Raw genomic sequence first — 24,900 nt, forward strand, 5'->3', positions numbered from 1 at the left:
TTTCATACAAGGAGCACAGGTCAGCACCATATTATTTTTTACAGTTAACAACATGCCACACTGAAGCATCTGTTGGTATTTCAGTACTACTCAGCAAAGTGTCAGACTCAGCTAAATAGACTTTAGACCAATTTATTTTTCCAACCCTCATATTATTATGGGTGGACGATATTGAGACATAATAGCACAAGATATTTGTAAATATTATGCTTTAGCTACATTTAGAAGAAGTGGAATTAGTTTTGGACATAAGCAAAATAAAATGTAAAGCTATGTGTTGCTATGTGTAGTTCATTCATAATTATCATACTGTCTTTATTCCTGCTATGTTACCCCTCCATGAAAACGGTATACGTTTCATATTATACCTGTTATTTTTATTTGGACTTAATCACAGCCCATTACAGATTTAATTTACCTTAGCCCTTAATGGTATTCAGTGATTTATTTCTAAACTACATAATGGCATGGGAGTAGTTGTCTTTTTACATGCGCAAAATTCATGAGTCAAACAGGGACATAATACATTATCTACCATGAAAAGAGCAGCAGTATTGTACAGTCAGCTAAGCAAACTGAATGTATATTCCCAAACTGTAAGCAACCCAATGTTTAGTTCAATTGGCATCATCATGTCAGAATTAGTAGTAGGTCTAATTGCATTAGTTTGACATAAAGTTTATGAATGTCATTATCAAAACCCCAAATTACTTAATTTTAAGGCTTGTAATTGTTTACCAAGTCACTGACTGCAATAACAATACACTTTGCATCATGATGCACATGGGTATGAGTACCTGTACATATTACTGAGTTATGGGCGGATCTGTGCTGTATTGCAAATGCAGGTACTGGCAGAAATATACAAGAATTGACTGGGTCATTGAAAAGTATACCATACATATTTGCAAATATCTCACAATGTATGGATAACTCAGAATTACTCAAAATTAAAATGTTTTGGGCTGGTGTTCTCAGCAGGTCTTACCAGTTCACCAACAGTATCAGGATCTGTTTACTGTAGTGCAATATTCAAACAATATGCAGGCATTATAAGATTCTTGAGGACCTTTAGCTAAGAAGTAAAGACAGAGGCAAAGTTGTGGCAATATGTGTTTATTTATTTTGCTTCTGAATGTCCTCCAGTTTTATTTTTTTCATTTTGATCAATGATTTTGTGTGTGCTGTCCTCAAGTAGCTTGATTATTTTTTCATTTTGTTCTATTATTTTTTGTGTGTATGCATTGTCCCTTTCACATTGTTGTCTGATCATGCGAGCAAGTGAATCTCCACGGCGCTTTCTTGTTCGTGTTGCTGCAGACAGGCCAGTGCTGGTGGACGGTGCAGTGCTGTTGGACGTTGCAGACAGGTCAGTGCTGATGTACGGTGCAGACAGACTCGTGCTGGTGGACGCCCTTTTGATGCCATGGCATTAGTCACTGGACTCATGAGAATTTGACATAATGATGATTGTGATGTACTTACTGCCATGCTCCTTGCACCTTGCGTCTCTTCCCCGTAAAGAGGAAGTCCAGACGGGTGCGGGTCTGGATGAACCGAAGGATATCTTCGTCTGTGACTGAAAGGACAAAATGACAATGGTTTGATACCTACTCGCCCACAAATGTACATAGGTCTGTTTTATTTTTATTTTTTTTTGTAATTTCTTATGTTTTTCTGATGAAACGCATACAGACTTTAATTCTAACAGTAACCGGTCCAATTGCTTGTTATTGTCTCGTTAAACAGAGTTAACTGGCGATGATGTTGTTTTAATTGTTTCAGTTTTATGAATAGCTTTTTTTTTTTCTTACAGAAAATGGTCTATACACATTATAAGCAAAATAAACAATGTGTACAACATAAACAAATAATCAGTTTACTTTTCAAAGTTAACAAATGTATATACATTATATTTTATCACATGACAGCTGGCGATTTCATTGCTTCCTTTGATTTCAAACTTTGCTGTTACACTATTTTTCTAATTGTAGCTCCTAGGTCCTGTTCCTTGACGTTTCATGAGGTCAACTGTAAGAAGACTATCGTGGAGAGGAAAGGATCTTCAGTTTCGGAGGTAGGTTTCGGACAGCCTTGAACTCATATCATTACACAATGGAATGCAGATGAATGATTCTAGGCCTACCTCCTTCCAAAAAAGAACTGGAAAGTGTGCGCTCTCTTCTCTCAGAACATTTTTGTTTCCATGAGGGTAACTGTGTTTATGTCATGTCACGCACAGGTTTCCCTACGGCTCCTCAGCACAATTTAGGGACCTCACATGCTTGGTATGCTAATGGGACTATGACAGGAAGCATACAGGCTCCTTTTCCTACCTCCTTCCTTACTGACTGCACTACTCATGGTGCACTTATGGTGAATGCTGATCCACAAGCTCAGATTTTTGTGTTCAACATATCCTGCCATTTTTGATGTTAGACTTTTACAGTTGATACATAAGAAATGCTTCTAATCTGAGTGAGATCTCATGTGCAAATTGAGATTACTTTTTAGGTTAAATGTTTTATTACATGTACTGCATGAGAAAGGCTTCTCACCTGTGTGAATTCGCAGGTGATCTGTTAAATGAGTCTTTTGAAGAAAACATTTTCCACAGGTGATACAGGAAAAAGGCCTATCACCTGTGTGAATTCTCATGTGATCGGTTAAATGAGTCTTTTGAAGAAAGCTTTTTCCACATGTCAAACAGGAGAAAGGCCTCTCACCTGTGTGAGTTCTCAGGTGTTTGTTCAAAAGACTTTTTATAGTAAAACTTTTTCCACAGGTCAAACACGGAAAAGGCTTCTCTCCCGTGTGAGTTCTCATGTGACAAGTTAAATTTCCTTTTTGACTGTAACTTTTTCCACAGGTCACACATGAGAAAGGCTTTTCACCTGTGTGACTTCTCATGTGTAGTTCTAACTGACTTCTTTGTGTGAAACCTTTTCCACAAATGCTACATGAGAAAGGCATCTCGCCTGTGTGAATTCTCATGTGATAAATCAAATTACCTTTCTGATTAAAACTTTTCCCACAAGTCAGACATGGAAAAGGCTTTTCACCTGTGTGGACTCTCATATGTATATTCAAACTACTTTTGAACCTAAATGTTTTCCCACAGGTCAAGCATGAGAAAGGCTTTTCATCTGTGTGAGTTGTTAAGTGATGACTTAAATGAATTTTTTGAGTAAAACTTATTCCACAAACTGAACATGAGAAAGACTTTTCATCTGTGTGAACTCTTACATGCTTTTTTAAGAAAGTTTTCTGGGAGAAACTTTTTCCACTGGTCAAACATGAGAAAGGTTTTTCCCTTGAGGGATTTCCCCCATGTCGGGTCAGGAAACTATTTTGAGGAATAATTTTAACACATATTTTACAAGAACACACACTTTTTTGTTCTGAATCATCAACACTGTCATTATGCTGACATCTCTTGTTTTGGATTTGCTCTTCATCTGTCTCTGATCCTGAATCTTCTTCACTGCTTCCATCCTGATCAGCTTCAGGAGTATCCTGAGAGATGCCTTGGTTCCAGTTTTGTTCTGGTTCAATGAGGTATTTTCCCTCATAATTAGAAGTCACCATGAAGGTCTCAGTCTCCTGCTTTAGCACAATCTGTGCTTCATCCTGACTTATGCAGAGTTCATCTTCTTCCTCTTTTATCTGCAGATGTTCAAGCTCCTTCTGCTCTTCTTTGATCTGCAATGGATCTATTTCCTCCTGGCCCGCTTTAGAGTTCCTCTGCTGGGGCCAGAGCTGCAGGTCCACAGGAGCCTCCTCCTTCTCAACATGATGCTGTGGGTCTGACAGTGCAAACAGAAAAAGAAGCTTATTATCTGAGAAAAACAAAAGCACACTTACATTTTTGGGATTTTAACAGATATTTGGGATAAACTCATACCTAATAAAACACACACTTGGGATAAAAAGTGAACAAACATTGAAGTGTCAGGTTTTTGTGATATCAAAAAGAAAATAATGATAAACAGTTTCACCATATGGTTTCAATTTCAGACATAACAAGGTGCAGGTTTGTTTATGCACCAAATAAAGGGAATAAAGACCCCCTAATCCCACCAGAAAGATACTTCCTAATTGATCATATACACTGCAAAAAGGGATATGAAAGTAAGCAGAATATTCTTGAAATGAGTGTATTTGTCCGTGATTTGTGCTGCAAATTTATATGATCTGCCAATGGAATGAGATTTTTGCACTTAAAACAGGAACAACTCATCTCCATCATCTTATTTCCAGTGCAGTATATGTAACTATCTTATTTTTGGGGTAAAAATACTCATTCCATTGGCAGATAATCTTATTTACCTGCTCAAATAAAGGACAAATACTTTAATTTCAAGTTAACTTATTTTTAGTTCCCTTTATACAGTGTAAAAAAATAAAAACTGGCAATAAGAATAGTAAAAAACATTTCACTTCAGTTCAATAAAAAAAACATCCCAAAAATAGAAAATCTCCAAAATAACCAAAAGTGATTTTTTTCTGCCACTTCTCAGAAGCTAAAAGTAATTGAATCCTAAATATGTTAGTTCAGTGTCTCCCCTACCATTGAAAGGGGGCGCCCAGTCCTGACCACAAAATTGCCCGCTCCCCCCAAGAAAGTCACGGCATGTAGTAAGTTGTTATACGTCTGTGCGTGTTCACAAAAGGCTAATTATTAAAATTAGCCTTTCTAAATAGTGCCAGATCGCATCCTGAGCTATTTTTGTCCTTAGGGTCTCACATAATAAGGTAGACATGAGTTTGCAGACAGGTACGTGCAGAGCTCAATTTTCCAGAACTCAAGTCTGCAAAGCAGCTGTGACTCACAAGCTCCTGCAGCGTCACCCTCTCTGCAACACGGACTGACAAGTGGCGGTGGGTGCCTGCTGTGGGAAATGTAGGAATTTGTGAAAAGACATAGCCAATAAGTGTGCTAAACTACAAAGTTTTAAATGTCCGCGGATAGTCCGCACAGTGCACAGTACTACAATCAAGTGTGCAGCTGCCTTTAATGTTTCTCCTAAGCTGAGTGATCGCTCGTTTACACCTGCATTTACATGCAGGTAACACTCCTGCCCTGTGAGAGAGTGCTCAGAGTCACTACATATTTTTTACCCGCCTTTTTTTTCTGCACAGGCTAGCTAGCACTGAGCTCGGTTCATAGTTAGACCTTGTCCCTAAAAATGCTCAATATGCTTTTTTTTTTTTTTTTTTTGCTTATTTGTTTTATTTCAGAAGCTCTTTCCACAAATGAGGGCCGCCATTTCTGAATTTAAAACTGACATTCATGTGGTGGACCACTCACACCCATATGGGATGTTTTGATTTAAAAAAGAAGTGTGTAAGGGAAAAGCATTAGGCTGGTTTAAATCTTATCTGTCGGACAGATTCCAGTTTGTTCATGTTAATAATAAATCTTCCTCAAACTCTAGGGTCACTTGTGGAGTACCACAGGGTTCAGTCCTTGGACCAATTCTATTTACTATATATATGCTTCCGATTGGCAAAATTATCAGACAGCATGGGATTCATTTCCACTGTTATGCTGATGACACTCAGCTATATTTATCCATAAATCCTGATGAATCCAATCAGTTACTTCGACTGCAGTCATGTCTTGATGACATCAAAAGCTGGATGACTTTAAATTTCCTGCATTTAAATTCTGACAAGACAGAAGTTGTAATCTTTGGGCCAGAGTCTTCAAAAAATAAAGTTCTTAATCAATCACTTAATCTGGGTGGCATTAACCTGGCCTCTGGTAATAAAGTAAAAAATCTTGGTGTTGTTTTCGACCAAGACATGTCATTTAAATCCCATATTAAACAGGTTTCCAGAGTTTCCTTTTTCACCTCAGGAATATCGCCAAAATTAGAAACATTCTGTCCAGGAGTGATGCTGAAAAACTAGTCCATGCATTTGTTACTTCAAGGCTGGACTATTGTAATTCTTTACTATCAGGAAGTCCACAAAATGCAGTTCGAAGTCTTCAGCTGATTCAAAATGCTGCGGCAAGAGTTCTGATGAAAATCAACAAGAGGGATCATATTTCTCCAATTTTATCTTCCCTTCATTGGCTTCCTGTTAAATCAAGAATAGAATTTAAAATTCTCCTTCTAACGTATAAAGCCCTTAATAATCAAGCTCCATCATATATCAGAGCTCTGATTACCCCGTATGTTCCTAACAGAGCACTTCGCTCTCCGACTGCAGGTCTGCTGGTGGTTCCTAGAGTCTCTAAAAGTAGAATGGGAGGCAGATCCTTTAGCTATCAGGCTCCTCTCCTGTGGAACCAACTCCCAGTTTTGGTCCGTGAGGCAGACACCCTATCTATTTCTAAGACTAATGTTAAAACTTTCCTTTTTGACAAAGCTTATAGTTAGAGTGGCTCATGTTACCCTGAGCTACCTCTATAGTTGTGCTGTGATAGGCCTAGGCTGCTGGAGGACATCAGGGTCTAATTTTCTCACTCTACTGATTTCTACTGTTCTTCAGTCTACTGTTCCCCAGTTTTGCATTGTATTACATTGAAATGACTGTCGTCATTTCAGCTTTTAACTTTTTGCTCTCTCTCTTTTTCTTCATAGTAGGTACACCTGGTCTGGCGTTCTGTTAACTGTGACATCATCCAGAGAAGACTGCTCACCCGCTACTACCATCTAATGTAGAACAGATTACTAGATCAATGTGTGCTTCTGTGCTTTTTTGTTTCTCTTGTTGTGTCTCTGTTCTGTCTTCCGTAACCCCAGTCGGTCGAGGCAGATGACCGTTCATACTGAGCCCGGTTCTGCCGGAGGTTTTCCTTCCCGTTAATGGGGAGTTTTTCTTCCCACTGTCGCTTCATGCTTGCTCAGTATGAGGGATTGCAGCAAAGCCATGTACAATGCAGACGACTCTCCCTGTGGCTCTACGGTTCCCCAGGAGTGAATGCTGCTTGTCGGGACTTTGATGCAATCAACTGGTTTCCTTATATAGGACATTTTTGACCAATCTGTATAATCTGACCCAATCTGTATAATATGATTGAACTTGATTTTGTAAAGTGCCTTGAGATGACATGTTTCATGAATTGGCGCTATATAAATAAAATTGAATTGAATTGAATTGTTATCATCACACTCTGTACCGTTACTCAGTTCAGTTGGAGTCAAGTAAACGAGGTGATGAAACCTAGCTTCTGTATCGTCTTTTTTACTCCTCCACCAGCCAACCTAAACAACCACATTAGGTTGTATTCTAGACATCTATTTAGCAGAGAAACCTGTATTTACATATTTTAGCGCTGCTTTTAAAATCATATATCAGTACTCTTACAGGTTCCATACATCCAAAAACAACTTGCATCTTAAAACACACTGAACTCTTAGTTTTTATAAAGAACCATATTTGTATTGGACTCTTAGTTCCCCTTTGATTATCAATGCTTTTGTATTTTCACTCATTTCTTTTGTAATATTTATGAAGAAAAAATAAAGCAAAGGAGGACTAAGAGGCCAATGCCCGTATTCACAAAGATTCTCTGAGTCCTCCCAAGGAGCTTCTGCTTTAGCCTAAATATTCCTACCAAGGAGTTTTAGCTTAAGGGTGATTCAGACAGCAGCTGATACCGACTCTAAGTAAGGAGACGACAGAAAGTTTTATCATAGTGAGGAAGTGTGGTTGACCCTGTTGCTATGTGTGACACTGTCTTTTAAGAGCTACGATTGGTTGAAAGAAAAATACAAAATGCCTTCTAGTATTCAAAAGACAGAAATTAATCGATCAGACTGGATTAAGGAATCTGGGACATCATGATAACATCTAGTAAAATTAAATAATTGCCGCACAGCGTCAAAATGTTTGAATGTGCCTTATTCACACCCTCATCCTCATTTTGATTTGTGTGTCATGTTTACTCCCCATGCTGGTAATTTCGATACATCATCTATCTGATATTAACGTGCACCCAGCTGTACTCAGCTTAGCAATTTATTGTGATTGTCTACTTGTTTAAACCAGTTGTATTAGGCAAAATGACAGACATAAAATGGAGGGGAAAAAAGCTCTCTCTCCACTGAACCTGGGCGATAAACCGAAAATTTACTGACAATGAAATTTATGACAATAACTAACGTCATTTTGCCCCATGTCGGTATTTTCGGTATAACACAAATCTGAAAGAAAAAGTTGTCTGTAGTCGCATGACTCCAGCCCTTCCAGTCTGAAACAAGAAGAAGAAGAAGAGGAAGAGATGGGAGGATTGAGACAATTGAGGAAATTTCAGAAGTTATAGCAGTGGCAGCGGCGGTAGAGCTGCAGGAGCAGGAAGAGGTGCAGCTGTTAAGTTCATTGCAGCCACATCTGATTTCTGGTTCAGTTGCACGATGAACCCGTACATTAGCCTGACTGTACTTTACATCGATGGCAAAAGGAAAATGAGCAACAGAGTGCTCAAGACGGCATACTTTCCAGTGGATACCGGAGAGATGTTTAGAAAGGTTTAAGCTCTCTGTATGGGACATCAAGGAAGAGGCCCTTGTTGGCATTACTACTGGTGCAAACATAGTTAAAGCTGCCGAGATCCATAGCTGGATGCTATTGCAGTGTTTTTGGCATGGGCTGAACCTGGCAATCGGTAAGTGTGCAAAACCTTAATGGGGTTATGCATATGTAAAAGTGTGGCCCCTACATAGTGTTATTATCACTTAATCTTTAAGATATATGCCCTGTTTGGGGAATAAGTGTAGTTAGGATTCCATCTAGTAAGATAATTTGTGATTGTCCAGGTGAACTACACCATCAATATAACTTTCTGTGAAGTAGCCCGTGGGGCAGGATGGTAGTTGTATCATCTATTTATCGTTGCTCAATATACTGCTGACTTTGTCAAGTGCCTTGAGATGGCATGTGTCATGAATATATCAAGATATTGATTTTAGATCATACCCCAAGCCCTACTCTCCACACATCGCTGGGAGGAGAATCAAAGAATGTTGAAAGGTAAATTGATCCCTGGATCACAGCGCAAATAGGCAACCTTTGAATCGCATTGCAGCAGATCAATGCGCCTTTTTCTCTGCCCGTCTTGTTGCTTTTACACACCTGCCTGGAAAACGAGAAGTGCAGCAAACAAAGGCCAGAGAGGAGAAGGCATCACACAAGCAAACTCTTAGGCTTACGTTCTTACTACAGATCGATTTTTACTGAAATCGGGTTTTTTGAGCTGGCTGTTCATACTACAATTAAATGTGTCTGCCGTTAAACTTCTGTCTAAACGGTTCAAGACTACGAAGCAACCCGCAAGCGCAGATAACAGAGGGAGACATCACACTGTACTGCACTGTTAATGAAATTAATGGTGAATGCAATTGTTTCTAGAAGTGTTCAATAAAGTTTTGTTAAACAGATACCAGCTGGCATCTCTGCTCACTATTATTAGAAAGCTGTTGAGCAATGGGAGCCAACAATATTAAGACCACATCATAGTAAGACAAAGTAAGGTAAGAGGAAAGCAGCACAGCTATTATTAATAGTCTTTGCTGGAGCTGCTAACTGTTGCTACTGTGGGTGGATATGTAGTGCGAGACAGAGTGACGTGCAAGACAGATAAAATGCGAAATGACCGTTCAGACAGTGGACGCTTTGAGAAAAATCTGATACATATCCCAATTAGTACCACATATGGAAGTGGCACGCACTGCCAGAAAAAGGATGAATATTGCTCACATATGGGCAAATAAAATAAATAAATCAGATTTGGACCTCATTTCTCTGTAATGTGAACGCAGCCTTAGATGACGATGTAGGCTACTCACATTATCTAAAATACAAAAAATAAATTCTCACCTCTTTTATCTTGTCTAGAGTGTGTAGTTATGTATATTTTTCTGCAACTTTTTCTATTTCTTCTATAATGCTTACTATTTAAAGCAGTTCTATAAACATTGTAAAAAAAATTCCTCCAAATGGTAAATGGCTTGTAGTCTGACGACCCCCAAATCACTTCACACTACAGTTAATCATTCACCCACCTATTCTATATTGTTTGCACATTTCTCCACTTTTTATTCATGACTATTCAATATTTGTTTGATTATTTATCCTATTATTATTTATTTTGTTTTTACTTTTTTTGGAATTATTTATCTTCAATAAAATTACATAACTAGAGCTGCCTCCCGCTAAAACTGATCTCCCCCTATGGGGATGATAAAGTTTAACTTATCAATACATAATTATTTGTATGCTTGTTAAAGACATTTAAGGGGACATTTCCTCCACTGTTTAGGTGGTGAATCAGCTAATCAGTTCTCTCCGTTTCCATCCTCTACTAGGGCTGCAACGATTAGTCGATGATGACAGGTGACAGTGCATTTTCAGCACCACAGATGTGTGAACAGCGACGATGACAGAGCGAAAAACAGAGAGAAATCACCCATTTAACTAATAACACATTTTACCACTAAACACAGAGAAATATCTTTCCACTCCAATGTAAAAGAACTTCAATTGCCCTAAAATGCCCTTGAATTCAGATTCAATGATCCCTGTATAAACTCAGATTCTAAATGAGAGCAATACTGAAATCATTGTTATTGTGTTTTGCTTTGTTCAACCTGGTAAAATACCATTGAGATTAAGAAAATATTTATTATGCGAATATACCCATTTCATTAAATAGTCCATTAGTAAATCAAGAAATGAAGTGGGTTTGAGTTAATTTTTAACAAGAAAGCTGTGTCAAATAGCTCCTGCTGGCATGGAGGTGGTGAACAGCAGCAATAAGCAGCCAGAGCAGGAACCTTCAGGTAAGAGCACAAAACACACCTGCAGGTTGTAATGTTGTGTTGGTGGTGGCCTGAGATGGGATGAAATTCCCGGCCTGATTTATTATCCCAGTCCGCTCCTGATGTGTGACAAGGTGCCAACAAGCAGAGTTCAAGGTGAAGAAACACCCCAACCAAAACAATAACAATGATCTGCTGCCGTAGCCATCTCATAGCGGCAGTCAATTAAAACGACAAATCTGGATAAATAACAAATGGCTTTGGAGAAAATAGCAACACCTGAAAAAAAATGACCTGACTGGTATATTTAAGTAAGGACCAAATAAAGATCACCTTTCATTACACATCGAAAATAAATAGAAAACGGCATCAAGCAGCTTTCTCTGCACCCTCTCATCAGTTAAACGTCAGGTGTTTCATACCTATTTGGTGGACGATTATCTGGGGTAATCGGTTGAAATCCAGCAGTCTGCGCTCACCATCGATCTCTTCCTCTGACTTGACGATTATTTCCTTTAGCTCTGTGAATGTTTCTGCAGTGGGAGTTAAATGCTCGTCGTTGACTTCTTCCTGACGCCAAGGTGAAGACATTCTGGCTACAGACGCCCATACATTCAGCTCAGAGACCCTGTAACGCCATCCGAAAACGACATTAAGAAAAGGTAAGCTAACACAGCTAGCAACTCCGTTTCCTTCTTCTTCTCCTTCTCTTAGTTTCTACTTCTTGTTTTGTGATGTTTTAATGGCGGTTGTCAAAAAACTTAAATGTGCATTACCGCCACCTACTGAAAAGGCGTGTGACCGAATGGCGATGTCGAAGCAAAAACATGAAATAAAAACAAAAATTTTTTTTTAAAATAAAATAAACTCCCACCTATCAAATAAATTACTCTGTCTTAAATTTTTAAATATGGACGGATAGCTTTTACTCCTACAATCTTTCTGGAACAACTCAATGAGATCTAGTTTTATTTTCATCCTGTTAAGATTTTAATTCTACTCATCCCTGATACTTTTTCACTGTAAAAACTCATGTTCCATAGTTTCACTTTCCCCACAGTCACATCTCCCTGTCTGGCACTTCCCTATTATGAATATTGATCCATTTAATGCCGTATGTTTTTTTGGATTTTATAGAACCATCATTCTTTTCTTTTTTCTTACCATTCCTTCTGCCAACTCTCCTTTATTTTTATCATTCCCTTTAATTCCGTAATACTGATCTTTACATTCATTTCTACTAAAATTAAATGTTTGCTACTCTCCTTAGCAATCTTATATGCGCTTTCTTTGCCCTTAACCCCAAAATGAGCAGGAACCCATATAAAATTCACTTTAAGCGTCATCATGTAAATGCTATAAAGTGTTTGTTCTAGTAGTAAAATGTCTGGTCTTTTTTTTTTTTTTAACTCCACAATCGCTTTACGTATACCTGCTTGAGAACACCCCTGCAATATTTACTACAACATAAATGGGATTTTATTTTCTTTCAACAGTTATCTGATGTTTTTCTGCTGTTCAGATCTCATGCAATGAACACATGTCCGACTGTCTCATCTTCCCCAAAATACTTTCATTTCCCTGTTTCATGTCTTCCTATCACTTCCAATGTACTAAGTCCTGTGTGTCCCAGTCTTAAACTTGATATTATGTCCTCTCTCCGGCCAAGCTAACCTCTATACGCAGTTGCCCTATTACATTTTTATGAATCAAATAATAGAAATCATCCCAGTCTTTTTGCCATATTCTCTTTGTATTTGTTTTAATAAAACTCTTAACTTCAGCCTTCCCATACTTGAGTAGGAAATCTATTATTTATTTTCTTGCACCACGTTTTGCACATCCATAGCCAACTCATTACCCTTTACTCTAATATCGGCCAGCACCCATAGGAACATTACTTGTTTCCCCAGCATGTCATGGGTAAAGGCTCTTCAGCCAAAGCAAAGTGTGTCAGCGGTCGCCAACATTAGTGCTGTCTGAATAGTGCAGTGAGTAGAGAAGAAGGTAGGAAAAGGAGCCTGTAGGCTTCCTCTCGTAGGTCCTTTAGCAACCTCGCGATGTCCCTGATCAGCGATATAAGAAATCCCACAATTCTTTGCAAACCAGCACAGCCCATGTCATGAAAATTAACTAAAATGTCCAGAGAGAAGGGACCGCGCACTTTGCAGTTCTTTTTTGGAAGGCTGTAATGGGGGTAATGGCAAGAGCAGCTTGAGCAAAAGGGAAAAGAAACAAAAATATAAAGGGAGTGGCATGGATATTTATTTATTTCAAAAACACCTTCTGAGTTTGATAAAACTTGAGATAGTTAAATCTCTGCTTAGCCACCGACTCAATGCTTATCAATTGCTCCGAGAAATCTTCTCTACTGATGTGATTCTTGGATGAAAGGATTCCCAGATATTTAACTTTATGTTTAACACTGATTGAAGAGATAACTGAATTGGTAGAGCTGTGGATAGGAAGTAAGTTGCATTTTTTTATATTAAGCGATAGCCCAGATGCTTTTAAGAATAACAGCGTGTCAGTTTGTTGTTGTTTTTTAGAAAAAAATGTATGTGGGAATGAAGTATATAGTACATAAAAATAAGTTGGCGTTAATAATAAGTAGGCTAAGAAGGATTATACTAATAAACAAGATGTTAGATGTTAATAGAAATTATATTAAAGGAACAGGGAATATTTTGACTAAAGTAATAGGTATTAATTCTGCATCTACAGCCCTGTCTGATCATTTCATCATTTCATTAAGAATAATAGGACGTTGCATAATATGAATGAGATAGCCAATAAATTTAATATTTTTTTTGTAAATGTGGGAACAAATCTGGCAGATAGTATTAAGTTGCATGAAACTTCATTGCAGGAAGATTGGAGAGGAGATAGCAAAGTATTGCAGTCAATGGTTTTGGAGGATGTTACTGAAGTAGAAATTATGTTGTTTCTAAATTAAAGAATAAGGCTTGTATTAACTGTGATGGGATAGACATGGTTATATAAAAAAAGATTGTATTATTAAACCCCTCTGTTATATTTATAACCTTTACTTTAGAAAGAGGATAGTTCCTGATGGAAAGAAAATAGCAAAGGTTATTTCACTATTTAAATTAATGCAATAATTATTGACCAGTTTCCTTACTTTGACAGGTTTCAAAAGTACTTGAACAGCTTTTTGTTCATAAGTTAGATCATTTTTTAGAACAGTATCACCTGCTAAGTGAAAAGCCAATACGGCTTTAGGCAACAACGGTCCACACCCACTGCTTTGATGAATATTATTGAAGAAATATTAACAGCAAAAGATGAAAAGAAATTTACAATAGAAGTGTTTTTTTGATTTGATCAAGGCGTTTGATACTTTGGATCATGATATTTTAATCTCTAAATTAAGTTTGTATGGTATGAGAGGAATATTAAATTGGTTAAGAAGTTATCTTCTTAATAGGAAACAATATGTACAGTTAACAGATGTCAAATCCCACAGGGTTCAGCTTTGAGGCCTACAGGTTTCCTTTTGTATTTTAATATTTGTGATGTTTCCAAATTATTACAGTTTGTTTTATTTGCAGATGACACTAATTTATTAAATTCTGGAAATAATAATTGGGAACTTGTACAATGCATTGAATATGAAATGACAAAGTTGAAGAAATGGTTTGATGTAAATAGGTTTTCATTGAATGTTTAATTATTGATGATAATCTTATCGAACCTTCACATAGCACATAGCCAAAGAAAAATTACCCAAAACATTTTGTTTTACAAAGTGAAAGATGTGTTAATTTATGAAACAATGAAAATATTGTTCAGTTCACTCATTGTGCCATATTTTAGCTCCCTTTTGCTCAGGAGAATGTATGACAGAAATTTGCTATTATTTTGCCATGGAGCAATATATAATGTGAATCTGAATCAAAAAGATGGAAATCTATAGAAAAACAGCTGCAGCAGGAAAGAGTGGAGAAAAAAAAAATAGAAAAAAAATTACACTTGAAATTATCCAATTATAAGCTTAAAGTTTATTAGAAAGGAAGTTGTGGGTTTTGCAAAAAAAAAAAAAAAAATGTTTTGACAAGCATTTAAATTTCATAACTGGGATCAAACTTTGATAATGACAAATAACTTTGAACACCAGCAATGTCATATGAATATTTTTTAAAAAAGCTGTGATTTCTTAAGCAAAGGTGTCACACCACCACCAATTTATTTAACCTTCTCAGTTCGTCACTTTTCTGATAATTATTTTATGGGCTTAAAAAGTTCATGCGCCCACTTGGTTTCTGAATGATCCGAGGCAGCTGAGAGGAGAAAAAAATTTAACACTAGAAAATCATCCATTAAATATTTTAAAGGTTAGATTAAGATCAAACTTTCCCCCCATAAAGTTTGAATAAGGCAGGCTACTCATCTGCATGAATTCTTACGTGAAGAGTTAAATTACATTTTTTACGGAAGCGTTTTTCACAGATTTCACATGAAAAGGGCTTCTCATCTGTGTGAATTTTCATGTGAACAGTTAAATGACATTTTTCACGGAAACTTTTTCCACAAAATCTGCAAGAGTATGGTCTCTCCCCTGAGTGAATATTTGCATGCTCAGTTAAACTAACTTTGTACTGAAAACTTTTTCCACACAAAGTGCATGAAAAAGGCCTTTCACCTGTGTGAGTTCTCATGTGAACGGTTAAATTACCTTTTTGAGCATACGTTTTTCTACAAATCATGCACGAAAAAGGCCTCTCACCTGTGTGAATTCTCATGTGAACATTAAGGAAAAGTTTTTTACAATAACCCTTTCCACAAATCGCACACGAGAAAGGCTTCTCACCTGTGTGAATTCTCATGTGTAAAGCTAAACCACCTTTACGACTAAAACGTCTCCCACAAGTCTTACAAGTGAAAGGCCTCACACCAGTGTGTGTTTTCATGTGATCAATTAAATTATCTTTTTCACAGAAACTTTCTTCACAAATATGGCATGAGAAAGGCTTTCCACTCGTGTGACTTCTCATGTGAAGAGTCAAACGTCCTTTTCGACTAAAAGGTTTTAAACAAATTTCACAAGTGTAACGCTTCTCACCTGTATGGGTTATCATGTGACGACGGACAGCAGCTTTTAGACGGAAACTTTTTCCACAAACCTTGCACAAAAAAGGCTTCTCGCCAGTGTGAATGCTCATGTGACCAGTTAATACACATTTATCACTGAAGCCTTTACCACAGATTTTGCACTTGAAAGGCCTCTCACCTGTGTGAGTTTTTCCATGAATAGTTAAATGCCCTTTTTGACTGAAAGCTTTTCCACAAATCTTGCACGAGAAAGGCTTCTCACCTGTGTGAGTTCTCATGTGAACAGTTAAATGGTTTTTTCGACTAAAACTTTTTCCACAAATCTTACATGAAAAAAGTCTCTCATCTGAGTGAATCTTCAAGTGTTTAGTTAATAAACAGATTTCAGTAAATTTTTTATGACAAATTATACAAGAATACACATTTTTATTTTGAGTTTTTTGGAGACCATCTTGTTTTGTACTATCAGCATTGTCATCATGTTGTCTAGATTTCCAGCAGCTCTCATTTCGCTTCAGCCCATCATCTCTGTTTGATCCAGAATATTTAGGATTGTTTCCTTCGTGATCTTGTTTCTCAGTCTCAGACGAGTCCTGAGACATAAGTAGTTTTCTATTAAATTTGTGTGGTATTTCTCATCACTTGTAGAAGTCACCATGAAGGTATCAGTCTCCAACTTCACCAAAACTTGCTCTTGACTGTCCTGCTCTTCCTTTATCAGCTGATGTTTCAGCTCTTCCTGCTCTTCTTTTATCTGGCGAGATACCACCTCTCCCCGCTCTTCCATCTGCTGATGTTCAAGCTCCTGCTGCTCTTCTTTTATCTGCAGACAGACCAGCTCCTCCTGCTGATCTAACTGGTGTTCTGCCAGCTTCTCTTGCTCTTCTTTTACCTCATTATATGCTAGCTCGTCTTGCTCTTCTTTTATATCCTGATGTTTCAGTTCCTTCTTCAAATCTTCTTTAATCCTCATCGCTTCTGGTTCCTCCTGGTCCAAACTAAAGGTACTCTGTTGGTTAGAGAGAAGCTCTTTGGCAAGAACCTCCTCTTTCACCCCATCAAGCGGTAGGAAATCTGGACAGGTAAACAGAAAACAAAAGTCTGCGTCAAAATACAATTTGAGAAAAGGTATCCCATAATCATCTAAAATACTGTACAAGGAAATGTAGAAATGTTTGAATTTAAGTGAATTTATTAGGTGGTGTGATGATGCTAGGACTATTCAGACTCCTACATCGGAGAAACCAAACAACTACATATCAAATGGCACAGCACAGGGGGGGTCAGCACCTCAGGGGAAGATTCAGCAGTCCACTTTTTTTTTTTCTCCCCATTGTCCTGTCTAGCAATGTGGCAATAAGAATTGATGTCTTAATGCCAAATAGAGCTCGACAGATTTTGCTTTCACAAGTGGAGCAATCAGCTTTCGCCATAATGCTCCGCTTGATTTGTGCGTGTAAATAGTTTTATTGTGATTCCTTCGGGGAGAATTTCAAATTATATGGACACTACAATGGGAAAATAGGAGAGTAAAGGAAGAACAAGACGAGAAAAAAAGAAAGAGACGAGGTGAAAGAAATAAGAGATAAAAGGGAAAGAATGTTAAAACGTCTTCCGTCTGCTTCATCACCTGGAAAGAGACACAAAAAGAACAGCACAACCAACAGACATAAAGCAACAGATACAATAGAGTAACAACTTGATGCCATTGCTAAATCATATGTATTATTATTTAAGCTGACATGTGTAAAGTGATATCTGAGAAAAGAAAGTCATAAGAAAATAAATAAATAAATAAATTACGGGCTTTCTGTATGTAAGTGAACACTTAGAACCTGGAACCCAGCACCTGTGGGTGTATGTGAGAGTTTATCCAGAAGGAAATAGCTCAACAGTGGTTGTGGAGAACCAAAGGCCCGCCTTCCCCGAGCACCGAGGCAGGCGTCAGGGGACCCATAACCCTGGACTCCCAGAGGGGCCCCCAAAGCAGGGCGCCCAAGAGGGGCCAACACAGGACATCTGCAACCCCCCCCCCCACCCAAGGAAAGAGGAGAGACGACCCCGAGGAAATCCCACAGCCACCGCAATGCCAAAGCCCCCAGGAGCCGCGGGGACGAGCCCGTGGGCTCCGCCGGCAGCCAGCCTCGCTGAAGTTGTTGCGGCCATGGGCCCCTAGGGCCAGAGGCCGGGACCACACCTTTCTAGGTGTCAACAGACACCTAGAAAGTGCATTTTTTTATTGCTTTTATCACCCTTTGCGTGAAAGTGGTGCTGGTGAGTGTGCTGTACTACCAGAGCCTTGTTATGGTAAATGTCTTGTAATTGCTGCCATACAACGGCGCCACCTTCTGACCACTGCCAGCAGGCAATGGCTTCACCCGAACACACCAACTGAGATGGTCAAAGCGGGGGATTGAACCGGCAACCCGCCAATTGCAGGATGAACTCCCTAACTCCTGCACCACTGCTTTTTCATTTCAAAGTTACAGCTGCATTTTCTGACTCATTAATTAAAATTACCAACATATCATCCAAACTGCATTTTCATTTTCTTGCTCATTGTTACTTAATTAAAATTTTAAATACAGTAATGTATAACATTTCTTCTTCAAAAGATGTCCCATCAAAAAGTGACAAAAAATAATTTTCAAATGTCAAATTTGAAATTTAAAATGCATTAAGAGAAATGCTTTTTTAATTTCAAAGTCAAAGCTGCATTTTTTGACTCATTAATAAAATATCTAATATATCATCCGAACTGCATTTTAATTTTCTTCTTCAAGACCTCATCTTACTCATTGTGTAACACAACCTAACAGAAAGCTACGAGGAGATTGCTTTTTCATTTTCATGCCCGCCCCCGTAAAAAGCGTAACATAAATCAATTGGGCATTCTTCAAATGACGTGAAATTACTAAATTTAGAACAGACAGTGCACCTGCGTCGCGGCCATCTTGTGGTGGGACAAGCTGTGTAGAGTGGTGAAGCAGACAGCTCTGCCCCGAATATTGCATCAGCAAATATATCGGTAACAACGACACACTCTCGATATGGACATTGTGACCATATGAGAAGGAGTTTTTTTTTCAACCCCTTTCCTAAACCCCAAAAGAATACAGAGAAATACTAAAACAGGGGATCTGTTTTATATGATCCATTCATGTGGGTCTATCTAGCAACAAAAAATACACTAACAAGCAGACAGCTGTGACGAACTCAGGAAGGGGGATTTTTGGGTTTAGCAGACAGACACGGCACAATCTAATAACACAAAGTAAATATTATTTTCATCTGCAAATGACCACAGAGCCGTTTACTTTCTAAAAATGGGTTATTGAGGGATCAATCGAGGTTAAACAGACGTGATTATCCATTAGCCAAACGTCCTCGATCTGTTCAAACAACCCCGTGTCGATGTGTTAAATCCTGAAGATTTAACAGAATTCATTTGAGAAATGCCCTAAAGAGGGAGCAAGGGCACCGCCCCACCTGTCACCACATTACCTTCAATAAGACAATAAAATTAAATTAAAATATTTCAAAATATATATATATATATATGTTTTTTTTTAGTTGTGTAAGATAAACATTTTAAAGTTAACGATGAGTAAAGTTGTTTCATTCACCAACAGTGTCCGATTGGTGGTCTATATCCATGCAAAAATATTTGCCGCTCATGTTAAAAGGTGTAATCGTCTTGAATACAAGAGATAGGACCATCCAGGGGCGCACTTATCCTGCGCCCAGAGCTTGATTTGCACATACCCTCCCTCCAACGGGCGACACAACGGTCTGTTACAAAGTTTGCCTGAATGACAGGTTGAGCTGTGGGAGTTGGAGACGATCGGACAGAAATTAGAAATGGTGCAAGAAAAATGTAATAATTCAGTACAGTCACTCAAAAACACACCTTTTGAGAGAAAAACCTATCCAGAGAAGTTTGGGGTTTAAGAGCTCAGACCTGATCAGCCAAATATTACAATTATTAAGCAGTCCATAGCCAGAGGAAGACGATGGGGCTTGGCTAATGGCATGTAGTGAGGCTAATGCTTTATTCTGCGTTCCCTGCCTCCTTTTTCATTAACATCTGACCCAGCATGGATGAAGGCAGGTACGACCGATTATAATAACTTTTCAGAAAAGGCAAAAAGACATGAAAGGCCTGGGATTCACATCAAAAATGCACTGCAACTAGCCATGTTTGGTAAAATAAACAATTTCTCTCAACCTGATGAAGGCTGCAGGTTAGGGATCCACAAGCACAATGAGGAGGTTGACAAAAAACAGGCACATTCTATCAAAAAATAATGTGTGCCAAGTTCTTTGGTGCATTTGAACTTTCCCCACGTGGCCATGATGAAAGCGAAAGCTCAGAAAATCCGGGTGTTTATAGAGGATTGGTGAATTATGTAGCATCACCGTCAAAACCGTCCCAGACTTCAACCACAGAGTTATTGAGAAATTTGCTTTTCTCAGAGATAGAACGTCAAAATTTATGTATGAAAAGTAGAACACTTGTTTATTTTGTTGCTTTCATTCATGCAAATACACTTGTGTGATATCTTAGTATATGTTTTGGTACATATTGTGAATTGGTTCTATATAAATAAACTAAACTGAATTGAAACTGAATGTCTATTTTGAAGTTACAGCCCCACCTGGAGAAATCTCCACCAGTCGCCACTGGTTTCAGTACGAAATCTGCTCAACATTCCTCACAATAACGCAGAGGGAGGACTGCGTTGTCCTGTAAGAGTTCTCTTAAAATTACGATTTTATTCTAGTACTGTTAAGACTTTTTATCATTGTAATTCTTGGGAACCACGATAACGTACAGCGCAAAGATCACTTAGAGTGCGAGATAATTATGGAAAATAGTAACTCAGGTCTTTACATCTGCCCTTATTTCAGACATAAAATGCAGTTTTAACAATATGTTTACTGTCTACCTTTCTTTGTCAAACAATACATTTATACAGTGGAAATGGGTCTCCACTATTAAAAACTTCAGAAACTAACACTTTAATTTAATAAATCGTCAATACTGCTGGTGTGTCGTACCTATTCGGTGTAAGATTATCTGGGGTGTCCGAGTGAAATCCATCTGTCTGCTCTGATCATCGCTCTCTTCCTCGGTCTTGACGATGATTTCTTTAAACTCTGATAAAGCTTCTTCAGCAGGAGTCCCCTGCTCGTAAATAAACTTTCTCTCAAGCTGAACTAAAGACATCCTTCCTGTAAAATCTGATATATTTAGCCCAAATGATGATGATGATTCCAAGCAGAAAAAAGCTAACGATGGTAGTTACCCCGTTTTGGAGCTCTGTTGCCGTTTTCTTGGTCTTCTTTGCCTGCAGTGCGGATGCTTTACTGGCGCGTTACTGTCACCTAGTGGCGCTACTGCCGCCTAGTGGGCGTAAGTGCTATTACAACCCGAGTTTTTTTAAACGACCAGGAACTACTACAGATTGCAACCATGACTTTTAAGTACACACCGCCACATACCGTATGTAGCATGAATCAAATCCTATGTGATGTATATTTTATCTATCTATCTATCTATCTATCTATCTATCTATCTATCTATCTATCTATCTATCTATCTATCTATCTATCTATCTATCTATCTATCTATCTATCTATCTATCTATCTATCTATCTATATATATATATATATATATATATATATATATATATATAGTCACATGCTGAAAAATTTCAGCATGTGACTTTCTCAGTACTTCATAGTGTTAGTACAATACATAAAAGTATATGGCATTTGACATTTTAAAAGTCTTGAGCCCCCCTGAACATGAGGGGGAAAAAAAATCATCATTGTTTGATGCTGTAGCGTACGTATTCCCTAGTTACTGAAGGAAAACAGCGAGTACCACTATAGCGGCTGGTGGCTTCACAGCGAGGTGTAATAACAACAGACAATCAACAATCCAGTGAATAAATAGAGATCAGTGGTGTTACTGTGAAGAGATTTATTTTTGGACACTCCGGCTAAGAGTACACATAACAGACAACAGGGAATAAACAAAGGTTATACCTCAAGGTAAACATAAATTAATTAAATATGATTTAATAACCCTGTCTTTATATTTTATTAAATTATTCCTGGTATTTTTTGACATATCACCTAATAAATTACTTAGAGAAAACTATTTCCCTCCTTAACTTAGATCTGTTTTTAAGGATTGCCCTTCTTCTCTATATGTTCTGCATTCATGTTGTACAGTTTGTTGTTTTCTGTTTCTGAATAGAGTACTATTAAGACCTATATGTCCAATTCCTAATCGTGCTATGATTATTTTCTCGGTGACCTGTCCAGAGTGTACCCCGCCTTTCGCCAATTGACGGCTGGAGATAGGCCGAGCACCCCTCATAACCCCAACAGGGATAAATGGGAAAATGGATGAATGGATGGATGGATTATTTTCTCTCTATGGCTTCCATTACTAGATCTATTACATTCCACATTCCTTTGAATATTACATAAATATAATATTACTATGTCTTAATTTTCCCATTGCTCCTGACATATCTTAAGGACTTTGTTTAGACTGAATGATTTCCCTTCAGTTTTTGTGTTGATGGTTAGTAAGAACAGCAGTAAACATTTTCAAAACAAGTCGGTTTGATAGATCAAACGTTGGCGAGATCAACTGGTCAAAATCTATGCACAATGCAGATGTGTTTCTCTGTTTCACATATTTATAGAAACAAGGAGACATATGTTATTACACACAGAGTTTTAGTTCTGTTGATTTACCAATTCCCTCAGCTCTCAGCAGTAATGACTTTATGGTTTTATTAAAAATAAAATTATTGGCATCCTCCCAAACATGATGATAAGTGAGGCAGTGTTGGAGGTATCTTTTGAACCAGGTCTGTGTTTGAACTGTTTAGACCCAGTAGTGCTTTATGAATTATCTAAAATTTTAGCGTCATTTAAACCTTCAATTTATATGTTAGATCCAATCCAACCAAGTTGTTTAAGTATAACCTTTTATTAACGCCCCCATATGTACCATAGGCTGTTAAAGTAGCTGTTATTAAACCTTTATTTAGGAAACTCTCTGTGAATCAAGATTACTTAAGAAATTACAGACCAATATCTAATTTTTCTTTCACATCTAAAATAGTTGCTAGTCTAGTAAGAGAACACAGTAATGACCTGTTTCAAGAGATTCAGTCAGCCTTCAGAGCTCAGCATAGCACTGAAACAGCATTGGTGAAAGTCACTAATGATATTCTCATGGCCTCAGATAATGTACTTGGGTCTGTACTTATCTTGATAGATATCAGTGGTGCATTTGATACAGTTGGTAATATTATCACAGAAAGAGTTGAACGTGGTATAAGGGATTATTTCCACAGTTATGCTGGTGACACTTAGCAATATTTATCCATATTCCTGATGAATCCACTCAACAATTTAGGGATAGGGAAACTGGAATCATGAATAAAGCCTTGCTTTTATTTGTACATAATACAACATTTAAAAACAGACTATAGTAGGTGGAACATATAAAACTACACACTCTTGGACAGTAGATGGCGGTATGCACCTGTAAGTTGCACAGCGGCACTTCATACTTGTGCTCGGCAGCAACAGAACTCACGGCACTGGGGGCTAGTAAGGCACCACAGCTCCACCTGGATCCATACAGAGGATGTCTTGCTGAAGGGCAGACGAGCTGTCAGACTGACTCCTGGCATTCTTACTTTGGCCCTGTCGCAATACTCATACTAAACCCTACGCACTTATGTGAAGTGTGCCACTGGTGGAAGTGCACTTAGGGCTCAGGTGCGCAGGATACAAGAGTGCAAAATATGTAAAATTGGGACACTATGGATTCACCAACTTACGCCTCTGTGTCGTAAAAATTATTAAAACGTAACATGCGATTGTTTTGAGCATAATCAAATGCAGAAACCCAGAATTATAAGGATCGGGCATGGCAGGGCGGTGGGAGTTGCCATAAATGAGAAGTGAATGGAAAATTATATTGTTAAATATAGGGCCAAATGAATATATATATATATATATATATATATATATATAAATGGATTAAAACATCCAGCCGCCTGTGTTAACTCTGTCCAATAAGTCTGAAAAACATAATTAGTGGTAACGTGGTTCGTCATTTTTTTCCATTCACTGGATAAAACAACCCATCAATCATGTATTTATGTTCTTTGATTATCTTGTGTTGCCTTCGCACAGTCTTGGTTCAGGACCCCTACACACATGTTGTTTATCATGGTCCAAATAACCTCCTTGCATATATGTTTAAATATCAAGTCCTCTAAGCTATTTAGTTAATGTGCAACTAAACAAATATTAAAAACTTTTCAGTCGACTCCTTGTTCATCTATGCTTATGGCCAAATTAGAATTTGTCTCTTAAAACTCATTTGTGCCTGTGTTTTAAACAGCGTTAGAGAGCCATTATCCATTAGACATTTTAATTTCCCACCAACATATAAAGTCTGAACCAAATTACTAAATCTCCCATTTACGATATATTGGGAATAAATTTCATTTTTTAATTTCCAAAATGTTTTGTTACCTGTTCATTATTTACATTAACACCTTATATGATTCTCATCCTTGGAATTCTGGGATGAATTAGCTATTACATGGTCTGCTTATAACTCTTTTTTTCGCAATTTGCATGTTGTGAATATGTAGAACATACATCTATCCAGTTTGCTAATTTCCTTTTTCAAACCTTGTTGCGTTGTAATTAGGCATTGTCATGGTTTTCAGGTGACGAGCCCACATGCAGATACGAACGGGAGGCAATGCACAGTTTTAAGATGTTTATTTTAGGAAACAGGCAGATCTATGGACGGAACTACGGGTGAGTCGGCTGGGTCAGAACGTCAAGGCTGGCGAGTCTGTAAGAAAGAGGAAGTAAGAAACTCTGAAAGTTTAACCAGGGGAATTGCTAGAAGTGCGCTGCTTACCATTTAGCTGGGCGGACCTAACCGGGAAGAAGTAGCGTCGGGAGTACTCTATGATTCTACTCAGCTGGAGTTAG

The 24,900-nt window shown here is 37.9% G+C and overlaps 2 protein-coding genes across 6 annotated transcripts; both read right to left on the minus strand.

Annotated features, from left to right (window-relative positions):
• Positions 1-1,100: 1,100 nt before the first annotated feature.
• LOC105931630 (zinc finger protein OZF) lies at positions 1,101-11,499 on the minus strand. 5 transcript variants are annotated; one of them, XM_012870385.3, is made up of 4 exons: positions 11,195-11,498; positions 3,393-3,806; positions 1,486-1,579; positions 1,101-1,415 (listed from the first exon to the last, which is right to left on the minus strand). In XM_012870385.3, the coding sequence occupies exons 1-4, from the start codon at positions 11,361-11,363 to the stop codon at positions 1,121-1,123; spliced, it is 972 nt and encodes a 323-aa protein (XP_012725839.2). In that variant the 5' UTR covers positions 11,364-11,498; the 3' UTR covers positions 1,101-1,120. The 5 variants fall into 5 exon arrangements, 4 of the variants coding, with proteins under 4 accessions (XP_012725839.2, XP_036001319.1, XP_036001320.1 ...); XM_036145426.1 differs by having other exon boundaries at positions 3,247-3,806; XR_004932281.1 differs by having other exon boundaries at positions 1,486-3,806; positions 11,195-11,499.
• Positions 11,500-16,254: 4,755 nt separating this feature from the next.
• On the minus strand, positions 16,255-21,189 carry LOC105931631 (ras guanine nucleotide exchange factor R). Its single transcript, XM_021320438.2, has 2 exons — positions 20,907-21,189; positions 16,255-16,919 (listed from the first exon to the last, which is right to left on the minus strand). The coding sequence occupies exons 1-2, from the start codon at positions 21,073-21,075 to the stop codon at positions 16,360-16,362; spliced, it is 729 nt and encodes a 242-aa protein (XP_021176113.2). The 5' UTR covers positions 21,076-21,189; the 3' UTR covers positions 16,255-16,359.
• Between the last annotated feature and the right edge of the window lie 3,711 nt (positions 21,190-24,900).

This window comes from Fundulus heteroclitus, chromosome 13, assembly GCF_011125445.2.
Source record: "Fundulus heteroclitus isolate FHET01 chromosome 13, MU-UCD_Fhet_4.1, whole genome shotgun sequence".
Taxonomy (NCBI): Eukaryota; Metazoa; Chordata; class Actinopteri; order Cyprinodontiformes; family Fundulidae; genus Fundulus; species Fundulus heteroclitus.